Source organism: Ciconia boyciana, chromosome 4 (assembly GCF_034638445.1).
Source record: "Ciconia boyciana chromosome 4, ASM3463844v1, whole genome shotgun sequence".
NCBI classification, from domain to species: domain Eukaryota; kingdom Metazoa; phylum Chordata; class Aves; order Ciconiiformes; family Ciconiidae; genus Ciconia; species Ciconia boyciana.
In genome coordinates, this window is record NC_132937.1 from 43403739 (window position 1) to 43422179 (window position 18441).

The 18441-nt window shown below is 37.9% G+C and overlaps 1 protein-coding gene across 1 annotated transcript in view; it reads left to right on the forward strand.

The window, feature by feature from the left end:
• The window catches only part of TBCA (tubulin folding cofactor A), a 32799-nt gene extending 14890 nt beyond the window's left edge, over positions 1–17909 (forward strand). The window contains exons 2-4 of the mRNA XM_072860287.1: positions 3418–3523; positions 13565–13651; positions 16727–17909. Of these exons, the coding sequence (XP_072716388.1) occupies positions 3418–3523; positions 13565–13651; positions 16727–16807 (274 nt within the window). The 3' untranslated portion in view covers positions 16808–17909. The remainder of the gene's footprint in view (positions 1–3417; positions 3524–13564; positions 13652–16726) is intronic.
• The last annotated feature ends 532 nt before the right edge of the window (positions 17910–18441 follow it).

The window sequence follows — 18441 nt, forward strand, 5'->3', positions numbered from 1 at the left end:
TCTGTTCTAGAATACAGGCTTATTGCACGTATAGAAGTATATATGTGTAATACACTATGTATAGATATGTGTAGTATACAAGTATAACTATGATAAGAAGTAATCTGCATTGATTCCTTCTTTTCTTTCATTCTGGATTCTTCCAGTTAAAAGTTAAAGTTACTGTAGCTTATATTTTTCTTACGACACTGTAGAATGTCTGCGAAAGTTATGCCTGCGGTGGTTTTTATGGTTGCAGGTTTTTTCATCTAGAAATGACCTGTGTACTTGGAAGAGCAACAAATTATGGTCTGGCTTTTTCTGGTACCTACTGAGCTATTCTCTCTGTTCACTGTGTATGATCACACCATATATAAAGATTCTGGTTTAGTATACATTTTAATCTTTTGGGGAAGAAAGGGAAAAAAAAACAACCAAACCCAACCCCCCCAAAACCCCACCAAAACAACCAAACAAAAAACCAACCCAGGATCTTGTTTCTGGATAGAAAAAGGGTAAAGGAAGAAGAGAGGAACTAAGTATCATGTCAGTATTTTTGTGTAGAATTCTGCTGAAATGCATCTCCCCAAGCTACATATTCAGTAGAAATGGCTTCATGACATCTAGAGGAAGGATCTAGTACAGGAAATGTTTTCAAATCAGAACTTCTTAATAGCATTAAACATCAGCATCCCAATCTTACGAATAATAAATTGAACGTTAAATGGGACAATTCTGATTACTGAACAAAGTGCAATGGAAAATTTGTCAGAGAAAACAGTCTCATATTTCAGGTTTCATGTGTTTCCTTTTTTGAAAGCAGAATATTTCAAGATCTGCTTTTGAAATGTACGATTAATACAGAAATAGAAAAAGGTAGATAAATATGGATGCAATCCTTAAGTATCCAGATATGAGAAAGGTGGGCAAAAAATCAAGTTAAATTTAATTCTAAACTAGGCTAAAACATGCAGTCCTTTCCTGTTTGATAAAAGTAAGCAAACTTGAACAGCAGTCAGTTTGAAAAGCCAGTGTGCATAGAGGGAGATGTGAGTGTGAAAATGTAATGTGGAAACATAAATAATGACAAACATTGTGCCTTTTGTTTTAGCCAAAAATTAAATAATTAAAAATGCTGGGTTTAGCGATGCAAATTGCCTTTAGTTGCAATGGCATGCACACTTCAGTAAGTGAATCAATGTAAAAACTGCTTTTAATGATATCTTTCTCCCCCTGCTCCTCAAGGGAATTTGCTGTTCTCATTCAAAAAAAACATCATCTGTCTTACAGATTGATTAAAATTAACTTTTTTGGAATCTAAAAATAGCAAAGCAAATAATACTGTCTGGAATTAAATCAAGCAACCTTGATCAAACAATTAAGTCATCCTCTATTAAATCAATATTTGCTGATGCTAATACTGGAGCTAGTTCCAGTAGTTGGAATTACAGCCACTGATTTAGTGTCTTTATTATTAGTAATTAGGCTGCAGTCTTTCCCCAGTACTACTTCTCAAAGCTACTGCTTGGCTGACTTGTAGAAACTGGCCTAGATGATACCTACGCTACATGCTCTACACACTGCTAAACCTTCTTCATAAGGCTGAAGGCCCTCTCTGATGGTGTGACTCCATGGGGGTTGAAACGAGTTTGGGTGTGTGTTGCCACACCCCAACTCAGATCAACTGTTGTGGAGCCACAGCTTAAGGCTGTTTTAGCAAAACAATTTCTGATGATGTAAACCCTAACAAAAGCAGGGAGAATTCCTGCTGTTGCTGTATCAGTATATTCTCTTTGGAATTTTTCTCAAGAGATTACTGCAGTGGTGCTTTTGTGGCAGCTTCAGTTCACAAAAGGTTCTTGTTACCCCACTACCATTCTGTCCTTCCTCAGCAGCCCTCATAGTAGGGCACTTAACTGTGACAAATTAGGAGTTAATTTGCTCTGATGTGCTAATGTGACCATGAAGCTCTCTACTAGACCTTTATTTATTCTCTTTTCATTTGTGTAATATATTCTTTACTTTTGGATCTGATAATGGTTTTTTGGCTGTTAAGTTCTCCTTAAACAATCTTATATAGGCTGATCTGATGCTTATTCTTGTTTGGGGAAGGACTTTGTTTGGCACGCTCTCACGTTTGCAATAGGATCTCAATGTTTGTTTTGGTCCTGAATTAGCTGATCAGAAATTACTTTGTCATTCTCCAGATCCTGAAGGATGTTTTGGCTCAGATCTAGCTTTATGTCATCCAACATATACCTAATGAACATAAGTAACAAATTGGGAGATGTAACAGCAAAATTGCAATAACAACAAATAATAAAGTTTGATAATGGACTTGCAATGTAAAAATTACTGTAGGGCATCAGACTAGACTACCTTAATATTCCCTTCTGACCTTTAAATTTTTTTACATTACTCTTGAATCTATACTTGCTAGCAAAAAGCATCCTGCTCCCAAGTATGGGTCCATTATTAGGATTAAAAGATGGATTCTTTCCCCTTTGAAAGATAGGCCATAAAGCAAATTGCTGTAATGTAAATTATGGAACTGTTACTTTTGTCTATAAACCTCAAACCAGCATCAAGGTAAATGGAGAAAATACTCTAAGGAACACAAAACTGTGAGGCTACTGTGTAATTTGGGAATTTTACTTTTCATTATTTTGTATGAAAACTGGTATGGGAAATAACACATTTAATGGCATGAAATGTAGTGATCGGGGGAAAAAAAAACTTCTGGGATCACAGTTTGTGAACCTGAAAGTGATGTTTCTTTTCATTTAGATATGATAACTTTTTTTGAAGTTAACTATTAAGAAGGATGTCTACCATTATTCATCTAATAATGCAGGTGCAGGGATGTTATTTAGTAGTGAATAGGAAAGAGGAAAGGCCACATGACTATAACAGCCAATATAGGTCACTTGCAAAACAGTCAGAACCTGGATGATGTTGAGAAAGTCTGGCAAATGCTGATCTAAAAGCTGATGATAACAATGTTGTCTTTGTGGGCATCTTAATATTGTTTTGGCTACCTATGATGTGAAGACTTCTGTGAGATAGGTAGCTTTCTTCTCTTTACTACTGTCTTTATTAGCAGTCATCCAGATCTACAAGGCAGCTTATCTGTTTCTGTTATGTATTTGAAGTGAAGTACCAATATATAGCTCTTTTTAGGACATTCTATATGGATAAGGCCACACAGAATCTTTAAAAGTATTTTTAATTTAAATTATTCTTATAAGAATCATTATACATTATAGCTAAATTCAGCATTTCCTAGATGCCGTTTTTTGCAGTGTTTAAGAGCCTTTTTTTATAAAACTGTGTATTATGTTATAGGGCTGCAGCTTTCAGGAGTTCTTTTTATTATCAAAGGTGTAACTTTTTGCTGGAATAGGAAAAGATTAACACAATCACTTGGTTTAATTGCAGATTGGCAAAAGAAAAAGTTATGTATGAAAAAGAAGCAAAACAGCAGGAAGAAAAGATTGAAAAAATGAAAGCTGAAGCATGTGATGATTATGGAATTAAGAAGCAGGTAAACTATCTTAAAACTTGTTTTATAAAATCCTTCTTTGCTTTCATTTAATCATAGTCATACTTAAATAAAAGAATCTCCTGTACCTTTTTCCAGGCTCCTGTTATATAAATACTAGACTAAAATCCTGGCAATTATAAAAGTTATAATAAGCATTTGTAGAAAATTCCTTCACTCCAGAACTGTTAAATTATCAGGAGACTGCATATGGATTACTTAGCACTTGGTGTCAGGATGGCTATTGCTCACTAACAGTGTGTATGAGGCCATCAGGAACTCTTTCTCAGAAATACCAAGAACCTGAAAATACATGATCTGGATGCATTTAGGTCAACTAAGTGCTTGCGGGTAAGTGCAAAGGTTACAGTGAAGTGAGAATGCTTGATAGTTAATATGAAGATGAAACATTTCAACTCTTGAGTATACTGGTATCCCTTCGGTAAAACCACATAAACCACAGCAATGGGTATGCAGCTGCTCCTAGCAGCTGCTAGAGTTTGTAGTGAAGTCACTGACTAGCAAGGTGCATGCTGTAGTTTCATCTGCTCAAGAGTATGGTTTAGTGTCACTATTACAATATGATTAAATTTTTCCTTGAAGGTTCCCCAGAAAGGACAGTGGTTGCAGACAGTTGGTACATGTCCTTTTGGAAGGAGGAGCGTCAAGTTTCCTTCTCACTGAGAGAAGGCTTGGGTTTGGGAGATTTGTGTTTATTCTTTACAGAAGTATGGCATGTCTGTGTTTAACTGTGACCTTTATATTCTTTAAACTAAATATGTTATCTTTTAACTACGTTTTTTTCCCAAGCTTTTCCCAGATGTTTTCTCTTAAATCTTCACAGAAACTGAAACTGTAAATTAAAATTATTTTCATTTGTTTCAATAGTCTGGTAGCCTCGTGTTATAAAACCTAACCTCCTGTTCTCCCATCTTCATTTTTAACAATGGAAGAATAAGTTAAACAAAAGTTAAATATAAAAATTAACGAAAACAGGATAGGAGAAAGCCTTTTTAGAACAAGCTAAAACGACATTTTTAGTAAGTTCAGATTTCGGTTCATGTGTATATGTCCTGCCTTGCTTTCATTATGCCATGGGAAAGAAATACAAATAAAGAATTTGTATACAAATAAAGAATTGTATTTGTAGAGCTGAGCTGTTGTCTGCCTCACCACAGACTGAGACTCCATGGTGAGTAAGATCCTGCAAAATAGTAGTCTTTCTGAAAAGATCCGCTGGTGCTAACAAGAACTAATGAATGCAATTCCCATTTTTAGTGTCCCCCATTCATCAGATTATTTGACTGCACTGTGGTATTTCTGCAGTGACCTGCAAGATATCATCAAAGTCAAAAACAGCGGAGGCTGTGAACTTCTTCTGTGAAATTAAATGTTACACACTACTAGGTGGTTTTCTCAGAGACCAATGACAAAAACCTTCATAGAGAACGGTCTCAATTCATTCAGAAATTGCCTGATTCGCTTTGAAAGCGATCAGTTCCTCCAATGACATCTTCACTTCTTGTTCTTGTAGTGCACTTTGCATTCTGGAAGCTGTTAATATTTTAGGTTATGAAGAATTTGGAGGCTCAGAAAGAATGCGCACACTTTTCATAGGATCAAATCTGTTACTCTAAAGAAAATTATGTAATGCCAGGAGAGTTTGCTCAGAACCATATTTTGGATAGAGTTAATACTTTGAGATGTTCTTCAGGAAAAATATCTGTAGTTACACATTTTAAGAATTGCTTTTTAGTTAATAATTCCTAATCTGAATAATTGTATTTATTTAAAAATACGGCTGTAGTCTTTATTTCAGTAATGAAAAGTAACAGTTGGGGGATGAAAATTAATTCAATCAGTTGAGACTAGGAGAGTAATTTTAACTATTATGAGGTATCTGCTAAATCAGATAGTTATATACAAATCATTTCAGAGTTGAGGGAGGGATGCTTAAAAGTATTACTTACCTCTTAATGTACTACTATTCTCATTTCGCTTTCTAGTTACAACTCTGCATTAGAACATACAGTTAACAGTACAGCAATGAGTACAGAAAATTTTACTTTAAAATTAATAATGCCATTCCTACAGCATATGTAGACGTTAGGGTGTATCTGGTCTATAAGGAGGGATTGGTCCCTTTGTAGAACAACAGTTAGACTCAATATTTTTCTCCTAACTCCTTATACAGTGGGGCAGCTTGTTCTTCCTGTAAACTCAAGTGACCTCTGGCTGAGGCAGTGACCAACTAGGATAGTCGGCAGTTGTTAAGATACCAGCCTTCACCTGCACTGTCCAGAAAGACTTATTTAATGAGGAGCAGATTCAATATCAGAGAAACAAAAAGGACAGTTTTCTCGCACTGCTGGTATACACTGACCAAGATTATAACTTGAAGACCCCGTTGCAGGGCACAGGAAGACTTTATTACAGTAACTGGGATAGTTCCTTTCTTCCCATCTGAATACGTAGAGTCCCAAGCGTGTTTTCTGTTATTGTCATGGTAACCCAGGATAGTTTGCTTCCCCCCTCATCTGCCCCCACCTTTGCATGGGCACCAGCATGGCGGTGGATCTTGGAATTCGGACAACAGCACCTGCAGTACCTCAGCGAGTTCACTAATGAGCAAAACAGGCTATTGCATATGTATGATATGTTAATCAGCACAAGTTTTATTATCCACTCCTGCAGTGCTGTCCTTTGAGCTTCGCCCCTGAGCAGGGCCCATTTTGATTAGCATCAGTGTCCCGGGGCTCCCACTGTAGTAATGCTATGCTTTCAAAAAAGCCAGAGCTTTCACGTGCTGAGTGTTGTGCCTCATTCCTGAGGGATCCACACCTGCTCTTCACCTGTAACACCTGTATATTACCATTGTCCTGGGTGCATGTTGTATTTGTGCTGCTTGCTGTGTCTCAACTCATGTACTTCAGCTGAATCCAAGCTGGGTGACAACTACTTGTGGTAGGTTGTATATCACAGGGAAGGAATCGCTAGCGTAATGGGGCAAGGAAGTCTTTCCTTTTCCACTTGCAGCTTAATAAAAAAAACCCCCATCACTCTGCTGTCATCTGTTTTTTGTCTACAAAAGGCAGATGAGAAGTTTAGAATTCAGGGGAAAGCTTGTAACAATTCATTTGAGCCAAATGGGCAGAAAAAAACATAATAAATGAAGAGCAGTATTAGGAAAAAAAAAAGGCTATGAAAGAAAAATTTTCCTATGTTTTTATATCTCAATCACACTATCTTCAACCATGAGACTTGTATGGAAAAGGGTTATTAAGTACTTTAATAAAACACTAGATTGAAAACAGTCTTATTAAAAACTGAACTATTGTATATAAAATTCACCAGGTTTGTAAAAGTTGGGAAAAAATATTAAAACACTTTTGATGTATTCCACCAGGTGTAAGTTCTGCATGTAGTTTCTGTAGAGGGTCATGAAGAGCCCTGACAGGTAGCAGCAGCAAGTTGTGCTAAATCCACCTCCATGTGGATTTTTTCGTAGTGAAGCCTTAGTTTCTACACAGTTGTAATGGTTCTCAATATATGAAGACTTGCCACAGAGCTTCATAATACTTTATCTGTAATAGAAACTTTTCACACTGTAATTGCTCATGAGTGCAGACTAATGATAGGAACCAGTAGTTTTCTGTATTTCTGCGGTTGTTGATGTGACTCGTACATAAACAAACATCCTTTCCCATCTAATGCTTTTATCTTGAGGCTTGTGAGTGTGGGAAATGCCTGAGGTATCTACTCCTTGTTTCCTCTCAATGGGATTGTAGATATACTCTGGAGTTTTTGTTAACTGTCAGCATTTTTACTGATAAATGATGAGTTTTCATTTTTTAAAAAATAGCTATCCTACAGTTCCAAATTACTCCTTGTGTAATGTCATTTCCAGATGAATTAAAAATCCAATGGACTTAGCAGAGAATTTAATATCCACATACCAAAGAGTACATAAGAATGCATAAAGTACATCTTGCTAATACACAGGTTTTTTACAAATATTAGTGAAAACAGCAGTGTTTCTCTTGCTTTGTTGAGTGAAAGGTAGAGTATCTCCTGAAGCAGCTAAAAAGAAATATATTTGGAAACAATGTATATTGTTTTGGAAAATTATTGCAGAAGATGAGCATTTGCTGCTAATCTTGTTACTGGAGGAGTTCTCGCTGAAAGGAACATTGTAATGTTCTGTAACTTTTTCATTTTTACATGTCTAGCCTCAAAGAAATACTCCAGTTAGCTCAGTTGGCTTTTTACATTTTTAGCTCTTTCCACCCCCCACCTGATTGGTTCAAACAAAGTTTCTTTCTTCTCACCATTCAAGTACAGTAAGATTAGATGAAACATACAGTGTCACCTCAGTCTGATTATTTTCATAAGGTTTTTGGGGGTTTGTTTGGTTTTTTTTCCTAAGAATAGATGATCTTTGCTTAATAATCTGAACTCTAGCTCTAGTTGCTTAGGTAAAGAGGCAGTGGAAATGCTAATGAAGAGTCTAATGCTCCCCCCTTATGTATTTGGACAGTATCCTTAACAAGCACAGTTTGTTTCCTTAAAAGCTAACAACTTGGAATTCTCTGTACATACAACTGGCATTAAAAATGCTTTCAAACTTTGGGTTTGTTGCCTACTGTGCTTTCTGAAAGAGACCAAATGACGAAAAATCATTACTGTGATGTTCCATTTTCCCCTTCTGTTTTCTTTTTTATCTAAGCAGGTGTAAATACCTTTTGGATTCCAGACTTTATGCTGAAGATTAAAGGCACTTTGCAGTATTTGGAATAAGTTAGTACGGCAACATTCCTGTGGTAGAAAAGACCTGCCACTAGGATGGGGCATGATTCATTTCTTCTTTGGTTGGGCTCACTTTTCCTGTGCTCTAGAGGGAGGGAAAAAATCTGGCCTTAACTTTTCTGCCTTCTGTCTATTTAGGGAACTTCCCCTGTCTGTTCTGCTTCCAACTTTAGCACAAGTATTTCCCCAGGTATTTCATCTCCACAAAACAGATGAGGGATTCCTCCCAAGCCTGCAAGCTTGTTCTAAAACATCTCCTAACCAGCCTGTTAACTTTTAGCAAAGCATGCATTACATTAAGCACGGATTCAGGATCTGTATCTTAGCAAACAACCAAAAAACCCCAACAACAGAAAAAAAACCCAACGCTCTCAACCTCTCCCCCACAAAAAGGGGGGGGGGAGGAGGGGGCAGAGACAAAATTTGGCTATTTGTTCTAACAAGGTTGAGCCATTCTTGTTGGGAAAGCAAGTCTGTCTTTTGTCAGTGTTTTCTTTATGCTGCTCCCAAAGAAACCTATTCATTCAGATTTTTACTACCTCTCACCTGTTGACAGGGTGAGGTTTATACTTGCATCAACATGGATCTGTTCAGGTAGAATTTTGAGTTGCTGGAAGGAAATGTGCTGCCTGTTGATTAAATGACAACCTTCTGTAGTGGATAATTCCATTATCAATCCTCTAAGTTAATTTTAGAGGAGCAATATCTATAATTTATGATATAGCATATTTAATTAAAAACTTTTTCAGTGGAGGACATGGAGTTTTGCTTCTGTCCTCTGAAAAGATCTCCAATTTTTAGCTTTAAGTCATGTGGTGTATTCCTTCCACCCCCCACTGCTGACGATGAAGAAATCCTTACAGTTGTACCTTAGTGGAAAACAGCCAGTGACAAACTGTCTTCCAAAAAGACCAAAGGAACCTTTCTGCCTTTTATGTCCTAAAGAGATCTGTTTTAGAAGAAACAGGATTGGCCCTCACCTGAGAGAAGCTGCAGAGAAAGCTCATCTGAAATACTGAGGCATTAGATTGAGAGGGTTTTCTTTTCCTCCAGCTTTCCTGCTACAAATGGTAGGTGGTTGATACATGGCCATTTCAGTTCTTGAAATGCTCGAGCACTATAGAAACAAAACGATGTTCCCCAGTTCTTTACTGCAAACTTTTCTTCGTGGTCCTTCAAAGTGTTTTGATCGATGTATTTGACAATTCACCTACAACAGACTGCAGTGTGCTCTTGTATCCTGTATTTGTGGATAGCTCAAGCTTCTTTTGGGCCTGCTATGTGAAAATAAAGTCACTTTAACGGAAGTAGAACTAATAAAACTTCGTTTTCTACAGTTTTTGTGTGCGTTTGGGTTTTCTTCCCTCTGTATTCACCTTAATGCTGTATCTTCTCTGAGTTCCTGCCTTCCCTATGCCCAGCTTTCTCCTACATTACCTGTGCTGTCCTACTCCCAATGTCCCTGCGCCACCATCCTGGCCCAGTACATTGTGCCTTTATATTCCCTGATTACCAGTGAGGTGAGAATACCATGCTGTGGATTTAACTTAACAAATATGTTGACTAGCCAACCAGTAGCCTTAGCATGACTGTTTACTTTGTGCTACAGTCTTTTCCTCAGTAGGATTATTAATTTTGGAACTGTTGGTGTTCGTGATACTTAGAGATGTCCTTTTTTCTCTTGGGTCTCTGTCCTTCCATCAGCTATGGCTGTAATTAGTCAATAGATTCCAAGTGTTTTACAAAGTTTCTTATGAAAAGTAGTTCAAACAAGTAGCACTTTTCTTAGCAAACTGAATTATTTGCATGTTTTTTTCTTTTCCTGCCTACCATCTTTGAGTAGATCCATGCTGTTACAATTATCTGTGCAACAAAGGACAAGTATTTGGCATGAGGCAGTATTTAAAAGCATGAATATATATTCATGTGTGTATATAATTCATACATATGACTCATTCACATTTCTCTTTTTTAGCTTATCTTTTGTGTTTATAACACCACTCCTGTCATATTAAAAAATATTATCACTATACCCTCTGACCCAGTAGTTTATTAGGCTGTTCTTCTAAGATCAAAGAAAGACAGAGTGCCCTGTGGAAGTTTTCTTCTTCTTGTTTTCAAATTTGTTGTGTATCTCTAAATCTCTTGGCTAGATGTGGGTCAGCTGGGGAAAAAAAAAAACTCTGCCTCCATCTTTTTGAAGCTGGTGAAACTGTTGTTCCCATTATACAATACATGTCAGGCTGAGCAGAATTGCTTCCTGTTGCAGTGTACTCAGTATTGACGCTCATAAGCAGTAATATTTATTTGTATTATTAAATTATCAAAAATTTGTTTCAGTGTAAGTCCTTGGGTGATCCAGAAAGTAGAGAACCTACCTCATGAGCAGCTCTGATCTGCCTAAAGTTGAAACAGTAGCTTTGAACTTTCACTGTGGGACCTGCTAAGAATCAGAGTTGCTTACGTTTAAAGCCTTGGGCATTACTTCTTCAGCTGTTTCTCACAGAGTCATGTTTGGCCTTTGTGCTCCTTTTGAATGTGTAAAGTAATTGTCTGATTTTAGTTATGGTGCCCCTCAACTTAAGCAACTGGTGGGCGGAACTGTGTCTTTGCATCTATTCTGCTTTGTCTGTCACTGCAATGTGGAATTTATGGAAAACAGATTGAAGGCTATTGATAGTGCTTTATGCACACCAGGTCTTTGACATCTGACCCAATTTACAAAAAATCCACATTGCATTTAGTAAATATGCTATATACACCCCCACAGTTAGAGAGCTCCATCACATCTGAGGAACCTGCTTTCTTTTGAGAGATGCCAGATATCTGCCCCCTTAGTAGAAATACCTTCAATTCTGAAAGACAACTGGCAAATGTGGCTGGCTGAACAGGTTTGGTTAACTGGCTTTTTCAGTACACTTAAAGGAAAGCGGATGTTGTCCTCCGTGTAGCCACAATAGCTCTTTTGGTCCTATGTGCTCTTATTGACAACAAATTCAATTTGCTTCTCCCTGTACATATTTTTGTGCTTTATTGCTTTTGTCTTAACACTGTATTTAGATGCACTTCAGTTACTCCATTTTTTTAATACTTCTGTTTAGCATTGTAATTCACAGAAACCTTACAGATACTTAGGTTCTTTGCAAAGTTAGGTCAGTTTCATGTAATAACTTCCTCTGTGACCTGCTTATAATTTAAACTCCTTAGAGTTCAGTCAGAAAGTTTGACAGAACTTGGAGAGCAAACACTTTAAAAATTCCACTCCTAAAGCTTATCTGATTATTTGAGCTTTTGACTTTGCTTTATTATTTACATTTTTAGCAGTAAATTGTCTATCTGGGATTATAAGCATTACTTGAAAAAATGTGTTTTATGCAGAAGTTATCAAAGTTTGCATAGGCGGTTTGGTAATCAACTTAATATTGGTTCCACAAAATTCCTGTTCCAGTCTCCAACTGTTTGCACCTACTGAATATAGTTCCAGGATTTATCATTCTTCTGTTTTTTATTTATTATTGCATAACTGCAGGGAAATACAAATAAAACTCAGGTACCCCTTTGGATCTCAGTCAAACTCTGTTTTGAACAGAGTGATTGGGGTAGTTTTGCTCTTTTCTTACAGCAGCCAGGACTACAGCTTACAGATTCTAGATTTATGTGCCTTCCCAGATCGCTTATTGAGCAGCATTTATCAAATAAGTTACTACTTTTCATATCATCTACCAGCTTTACAATGCAGAACTATGTAGCAATACTGGCCCAGGGAAGTCATTATTGGATACTCTCACTCCTGTAGGTATTCTTTATAGAACAAATTTCTACTAGATAAAGCAGAAGGCATCATCTCATGCAGTTTATGGCACACCTCATTCTATGGAAGTTACAAACCTTTATTTATTCATTCACTGCTGAAAGAGTAATATGCAGAGTTCCTAGTCTTATTTTCAATACAGTCCAGCACTGAATGCTTAAAAGAAAAGTGATAATACCGATGGGAACTAGAATTTGGGGATGCTTAATTTTTAAAAAAAACATTTGTCACCCATCTTTGAAGTAGACAGGTTTTGCCCTAGATTCTCTGAAAGAAAATTAGAAACAAAGTTTTTAAACCCTTTCTCTCAAAAATGACTTGAACTAAGAACTTAAATGTACAACACTTAAAAACATGATGATAATGTCTTACTACATAAGGCCTTCCTGTATGCATAAATACATTCTTGGCTATAGGTTATCTTACCTTTTACAGTGACCCTTGGGACAGCAGCATTACTACTAAAAGGAGAATACAACACAGGAATGACAGAATGAAGCAAGCCATTTATAGGGAATGCCTTCTGTTGCAGGTTATCCTGAATGCAGAAGAGGTTTCATATTTAAATACCTAATGGATTTTCATTTCTAAATAGATTTAACATTACTGAACAACTCTGCACACCTTTTCTTCTCAGTGGTTGGATTTGAGATCCAGAAATGTTCCATGAAATAAATGTTCCCTTGTTTAAATCTGAAGTTGTTTTCTGTAGGAGGAGGCAGGACATTCAGATTCCGTGGGGTGCCAGTTTAGTAATTTTGTTCAAAGTGCATGGTGAGAATAATCTTTTTCCTAAAATGAAGCACAAGGATAAGTAATAACTTTTTATGCATGATAAGCATCAAAAATATGAGCCTGCTGGTCTTTGCTTTTCATTTTTCTTTACCTTTGTATTTCAGTCAGAGCCTCCTGCAGTGTGCACACAATGTGATCAATAACTCAATAACTTTTTTCATGCAGTAATTATCTCTATGTGGTATTATCTGAACACTGTTTTTCTTTATTACCCAAAAGATGCAGGAGATATTTATATAACCAGCTGATCCCATTTTGGATGAAGCTGCTTCACGACAGCAGGAGAAAGTTTGTTTTAAATAGCCTTTTTAACAAATGCTGTATGGAAAGCTTACCAGGCAGTACTTTTTTCTAAGGGAAAACATTACTCTAAATGCTCTTTTGCACTTAATACTTTATGTTTAATTAAGCACAGAGTAAATGGAAGTGTCCTGCAAATTAACAAGAGTTTTAAGCAACTATGCTAAGTGAGTGTCTTTTAATAAAAAAGCCTATTCAGAAAATAGGTACAACTGTTCTGAAGTTCCTAGATGATAACCGGACTACTGATTTTTCAGAGTAAAGACTTTTCTTAAAAAGTAATGTTCCTACCTGGAATACATTCTCATTTCATTGGCTTCTAATTTTCACAGATCGAGATCTTACAAGAGTCACGAATGATGATTCCAGACTGCCAGCGCAGATTAGAAGTTGCACATGCAGATCTGACTCAACTACTAGTAAGTATAGCACCGCAACTCCCTGATCAAGAAATGCTGCTGCTCTTTGATGAACTTGGATAAACATGCTTGTCTGCAGTGCAGTTGCAGCATATTAGAACTGGATTAAAGAATTACTTTTTATAGGTCCCAAGACTGGCATCCTACAACATACCAATATTTCATTTTAGATAACTTTCTTTGCAGACTTGGTTTTCAGTCTATGAAAACCAGGTGTGTTAGAATATTAGAAGCTGTCTTTAAGGGAATGTACACTCAACGTACACTTAAATACTGGACTGCTAGAATGGACTCTGAATTCCTGTGCTAGTTACACGATGAGAAAAAATAGTTCACCCATGTTAGGTAGTTTTCTAGATAGTGTAGATGTATGTAATATGCTTGTAGTGAACTGAAATAGTCAAAAATACTTTGCTTACTACTTTTATTATGCTATGGACAAGAAACAAGACAGCTGAGTCCTTGCCGAGTACTGCTTGTATGATTTATTAGTGAGGTGAGCACTAGTGCCACATTTTTAAGAATAAATAGTAATATTTATTAGGAATAAATTTTAGGAATAAGTAGTATCTTGTATTATAGTATCTTTATTAGGAATACATCTTAGGAATAAATAGTATCTTGTATAAATAGATTCAGTGAAACTGTACTAAGTTGGGAGATCATCATGCTTATTTCAAAAGCTGCATTCTCATCAAGAGTTCAGCTACATATGTAAATGCTACTGTGAGGCTAAAAATATATACCCTAAATTAAGTGCCAGACACATTTGATGGCTCAAATGCAAACCCCTTCTCAAAGGAAAACTCAAGGTGTCTTATCCCCAGGTAGTATGCCTCTACTGGTTTCCAAAATAAATGCTCGGTACCTGGCAGGATTTAGGGTCCTTGTGTCATTCAGCTAGTTACTTGACAAGTTAGCTGGTCTAGATTTCAGTGGCATGCAGAAGTGGTGCTATGGATTCATACAGTGTGCTGTACAAACTCAAAACAAGGAATGGGGGGAGTTACTATTCTTGTTAAGAATTTGGAAGTCTTTAAGGGTTGCTTCCTGTGGTTAGCTCACCTTCAACGCTTTTATTAAAATTAACTGTATAGTAGTATGTTTTTTGAATTGTCAGTATACTTAAGCTTTATCCTAACGGTACTCTTGTTTTGAGGTCTGTTGTTATTGGTTCCAGTTATGCTGTCCTTGGTTTTAAATACTAAACAGCATAAAGGTATACATAGATCAAATCTACTTACATGACAGCCATTATCCTAACCTTAAGTAGGACCTGTGCTTTGAGTCGTGTAGCACTAGTGTTTTCAACAATAATATAGCCCTTGTTTCATAGAATCATAGAATGGTTTGGGTTGCAAGGGACCTTTAAAGGTCATGCAATGAGCAGGAACATCTTCAACTAGATCAGGTTGCTCAGAGCCACATTCACCCTGGCCTTGAATGTTTCCAGGGGTGGGGCATCTACCACCTCTCTGGGCAACCTGTTCCAGTGTTTCACCACCCTCATCATAAAAAAATTTCTTCCTTATATCTGGTCTGAATCTACCCTCTTTTAGTTTAAAACCATTACCCCTTGTCCTATCACTACAGGTCCTACTAAAAAGTTTGTCCCCATCTTTCTTATAAGCCCCCTTGAAGCATTGAAAGGTTGCAATAAGGTCTCCCTGGAGCCTTCTCATCTTCAGGCTGAACAACCCCAACTCTCTCAGCCTTTCCTCATAGGAGAGGTGTTCCAGCCCCCTGGTCATTTTTGTGGCCCTCCTCTGGGCCCGCTCCAACAGGTCCATGTCTTTCCTGTGCTGAGGGCTCCAAAGATGGATGCAGGACTCCAGGTGGGGGTCTCGCCAGAGCAAAGTAGAGGGCCAGAATCACCTCCATGGACCTGCTGGCCACGCTTCTTTTGATGCAGCCCAGGATATGGTTGGCTTTCTGGGCTATGAGTGCACATTGCTGGCTCATGTCCAGCTTTTCATCCACCAGTACCCCCAAGTCCTTCTCCGCAGGGCTGCTCTCAATCCCTTCATCCCCCAGCCTGTATTGATACTGGGGGTTGCCCTGACCCAAGTGCAGGACCTTGCACTTGGCCTTGTGGAACCTCCTGATGTTCACATGGGCCAAGTTCTTGAGCTTGTCCAGGTCCCTCTGGATGGTATCCCATCCCTCAGGCATGTCAACCACACCACTCAGCTTGGCATTATCTACAAATTTGCTGAGGGTGCACTTGATCCCACTGTCTATGTCATTGATGAAGATATTAAACAGTACTGGTCCCAATACAGACCCCTGAGGGACACCACTCATCACTGATCTCCATCTGGACCTTGAGCCATTGACCACTACTCTCTGGATGCAACCATCCAAGCAATTCCACATCCACTGAACAGTCCATCCATCAAATCCATATCTCTTCAATTTAGAGAGAAGGATGTTGTGGGGGACCAACTCAAAGGCCTTACAGAAGTCCAGATAGATGACATCAGTAGCTCTTCCCTTGTCCACTCCATCACAGAAGGCCACTAGGTTGGTCAGGCAAGGCTTGCCCTTGGTCAAGCCATGCTGGCTGTCTTTAATCACCTCCCTGTCCTCCATGTGCCTTAGCATAGCTTCTAGGAGGACCTGTTCCATGGTCTTCCCAGGCACAGAAGTGAGGCTAGAGGTCAGTAGCTCCCAGGGTCCTCCTTTTTAAAAATGGGTGCAATGTTTCCCTTTTTCTAGTCAGTGGGGACTTCACCTGACTGCCAGGACTTTTCAAATATCATGGAGAGTGGCTTGCAAATACATGCATCTCATCAGGTCCCATAGACTTATCTGTGTTCAGGTTCCTCAGGTGGTCTCAAACCTGATCTTTTCTTACAGTGGGAGGGACTTTGCTCGCCCAGTCCATGTCTTGCAGTCCATCCACTTGAGAGGTGTGGGAAGCAAGGTTGCTGGTGAAGACAGACAAAAAAGTTATTGAGTATCTCAGCCTTCTCCTCAACTGTTGTTACCAGTTTTTTTCCATAGTTACCTTCTTAAATTTAATCCCATGTCAATTATTTTCAAAGTACTCAAAAATTTTGTTTTTGATTCCAGGAAAATGAAAAAGAATTGGAAGAAGCAGAAGAGTATAAAGAAGCACGTTCCATACTGGAGTCAGTGAAGCTGGAAGCCTAGAAGTTTTTCAGTACTCTTTATATGCATTAGCACTGGGTGCATTCCACATTTCCATGTGACTATGGCTCTGTTACTATTGTTGACTTGCTAAGGTTCCCTTTATGCAATCTGGCCTTTCTTTAACTGCAAGATGCATCAAATAAAGGATGTTCTGAAACATCTGTGTGTTCCATATTCAGGCAAAATAGAAATATTTCCAGTTCACCTCAATTACAAAAAGGAAAAATAAAGCCTATTTAATGTAAGCATTAATAGTGTAATAGCTAATATACAGAACTTAATCTGAACAATTCAGGCTAAGAAACAAAGTTTAGCTATGTAAGGAACGTGAGGGACCAATAAATACTTTAGAATGAATAGACACATAGAATGGTTTGGGTTGAAAGGGACCTTAAAGATTCATCTAGTTCCAACCCCCTGCCACAGGCCTTAGAAGCACATTATATTTGAAATAATTTCAAGCCATTATAGCATAACAATCTGTACTAAAAAGTAGATGGACTGAATGACCCTTCAGAGTCACCCATCTTTTTTCTATGATGCAATTTATCTGTAATTTTATCAAGTATGTACTCCTTGTTTATCTTTGAGCCCAAGATAGAATTAATAGCTGATTCCAAATCTTTCTCAGTTTGCCTGGGGTTGATTTGTAAAGCCCAATTCACACAATTACCATTGATCAAAATTCTGTTACTTTTTCAAGAAAAAGAATTTAGCAGCTGACTAGTATGTTGTGAGTTGGATCTGCTGGGAAGAGTTCTGGACTGAATGCTTTTCCTGAAAGCACCTTGGCCTAAGTGAGTGTTTTTTGAACAAATCTCAAACCCCAGAAGATGAAAGAGAACTAATGGGTAAGGGAACAATGCTTAATCTGCTTGGAAGACCATTAAAACATTACGTACAAAAGCTGTGGTTCTTTCAGAATAGCTTCTCTAAACAGCAAACAGTAAGCTCTGCTGATAAACAAGAAAGCATTTTACATTAGTTTTTCTAATTTGAAAGTGTTCTGGCATGTTCCTTAAAGGCAACACAAAGCACAGTGTACCTTTTGTGTGGTGCTATACTGAATACTCTTAATAAAATTTTTTGTTAATTTGCCTGAGTTTGGGTAAACTGCAGTTTCAGTACCTCTATTTGTGTACCTTAAGCACATTGAGAGTAATAAGTCTACTTCTCCATCACTCTTAAGCACTGCTCTGACAGATTATCAACACCACAAGATTTCTGATTGACTGCAGAATAATCTACTTTTGAAGTGACTCCAGACCACTACTAGACAGTGCTAAGAGGTGAAACCTTTTGTGACACTACTACGGTTTAATAAGAGTATACACACACCTTACCAGCATTGTGTCCTAGGTGCGTAACTGCCAAACAGACACTGCCCTGTTAACAGCACAAATGAACTGCTGTTGAGGAGAACATCTGTCTTTGAATACTCATTTCAGGCAGCTTCTTCTCTGGGCCTTCAGGAAAGGGAGCTGGAGTGGACAAAGCAGATCACATGTCTTAGCTGACCAGCTGCAGTCAGCATAACAGTAACTCTATGCTTGCAGCCATTGAGTGGAATGTGGTAAATAAATGCTGAGCTGAAAAGGAGGTGTGGGGAGGTGTCAAGTCTGCTGGGTAAAGCA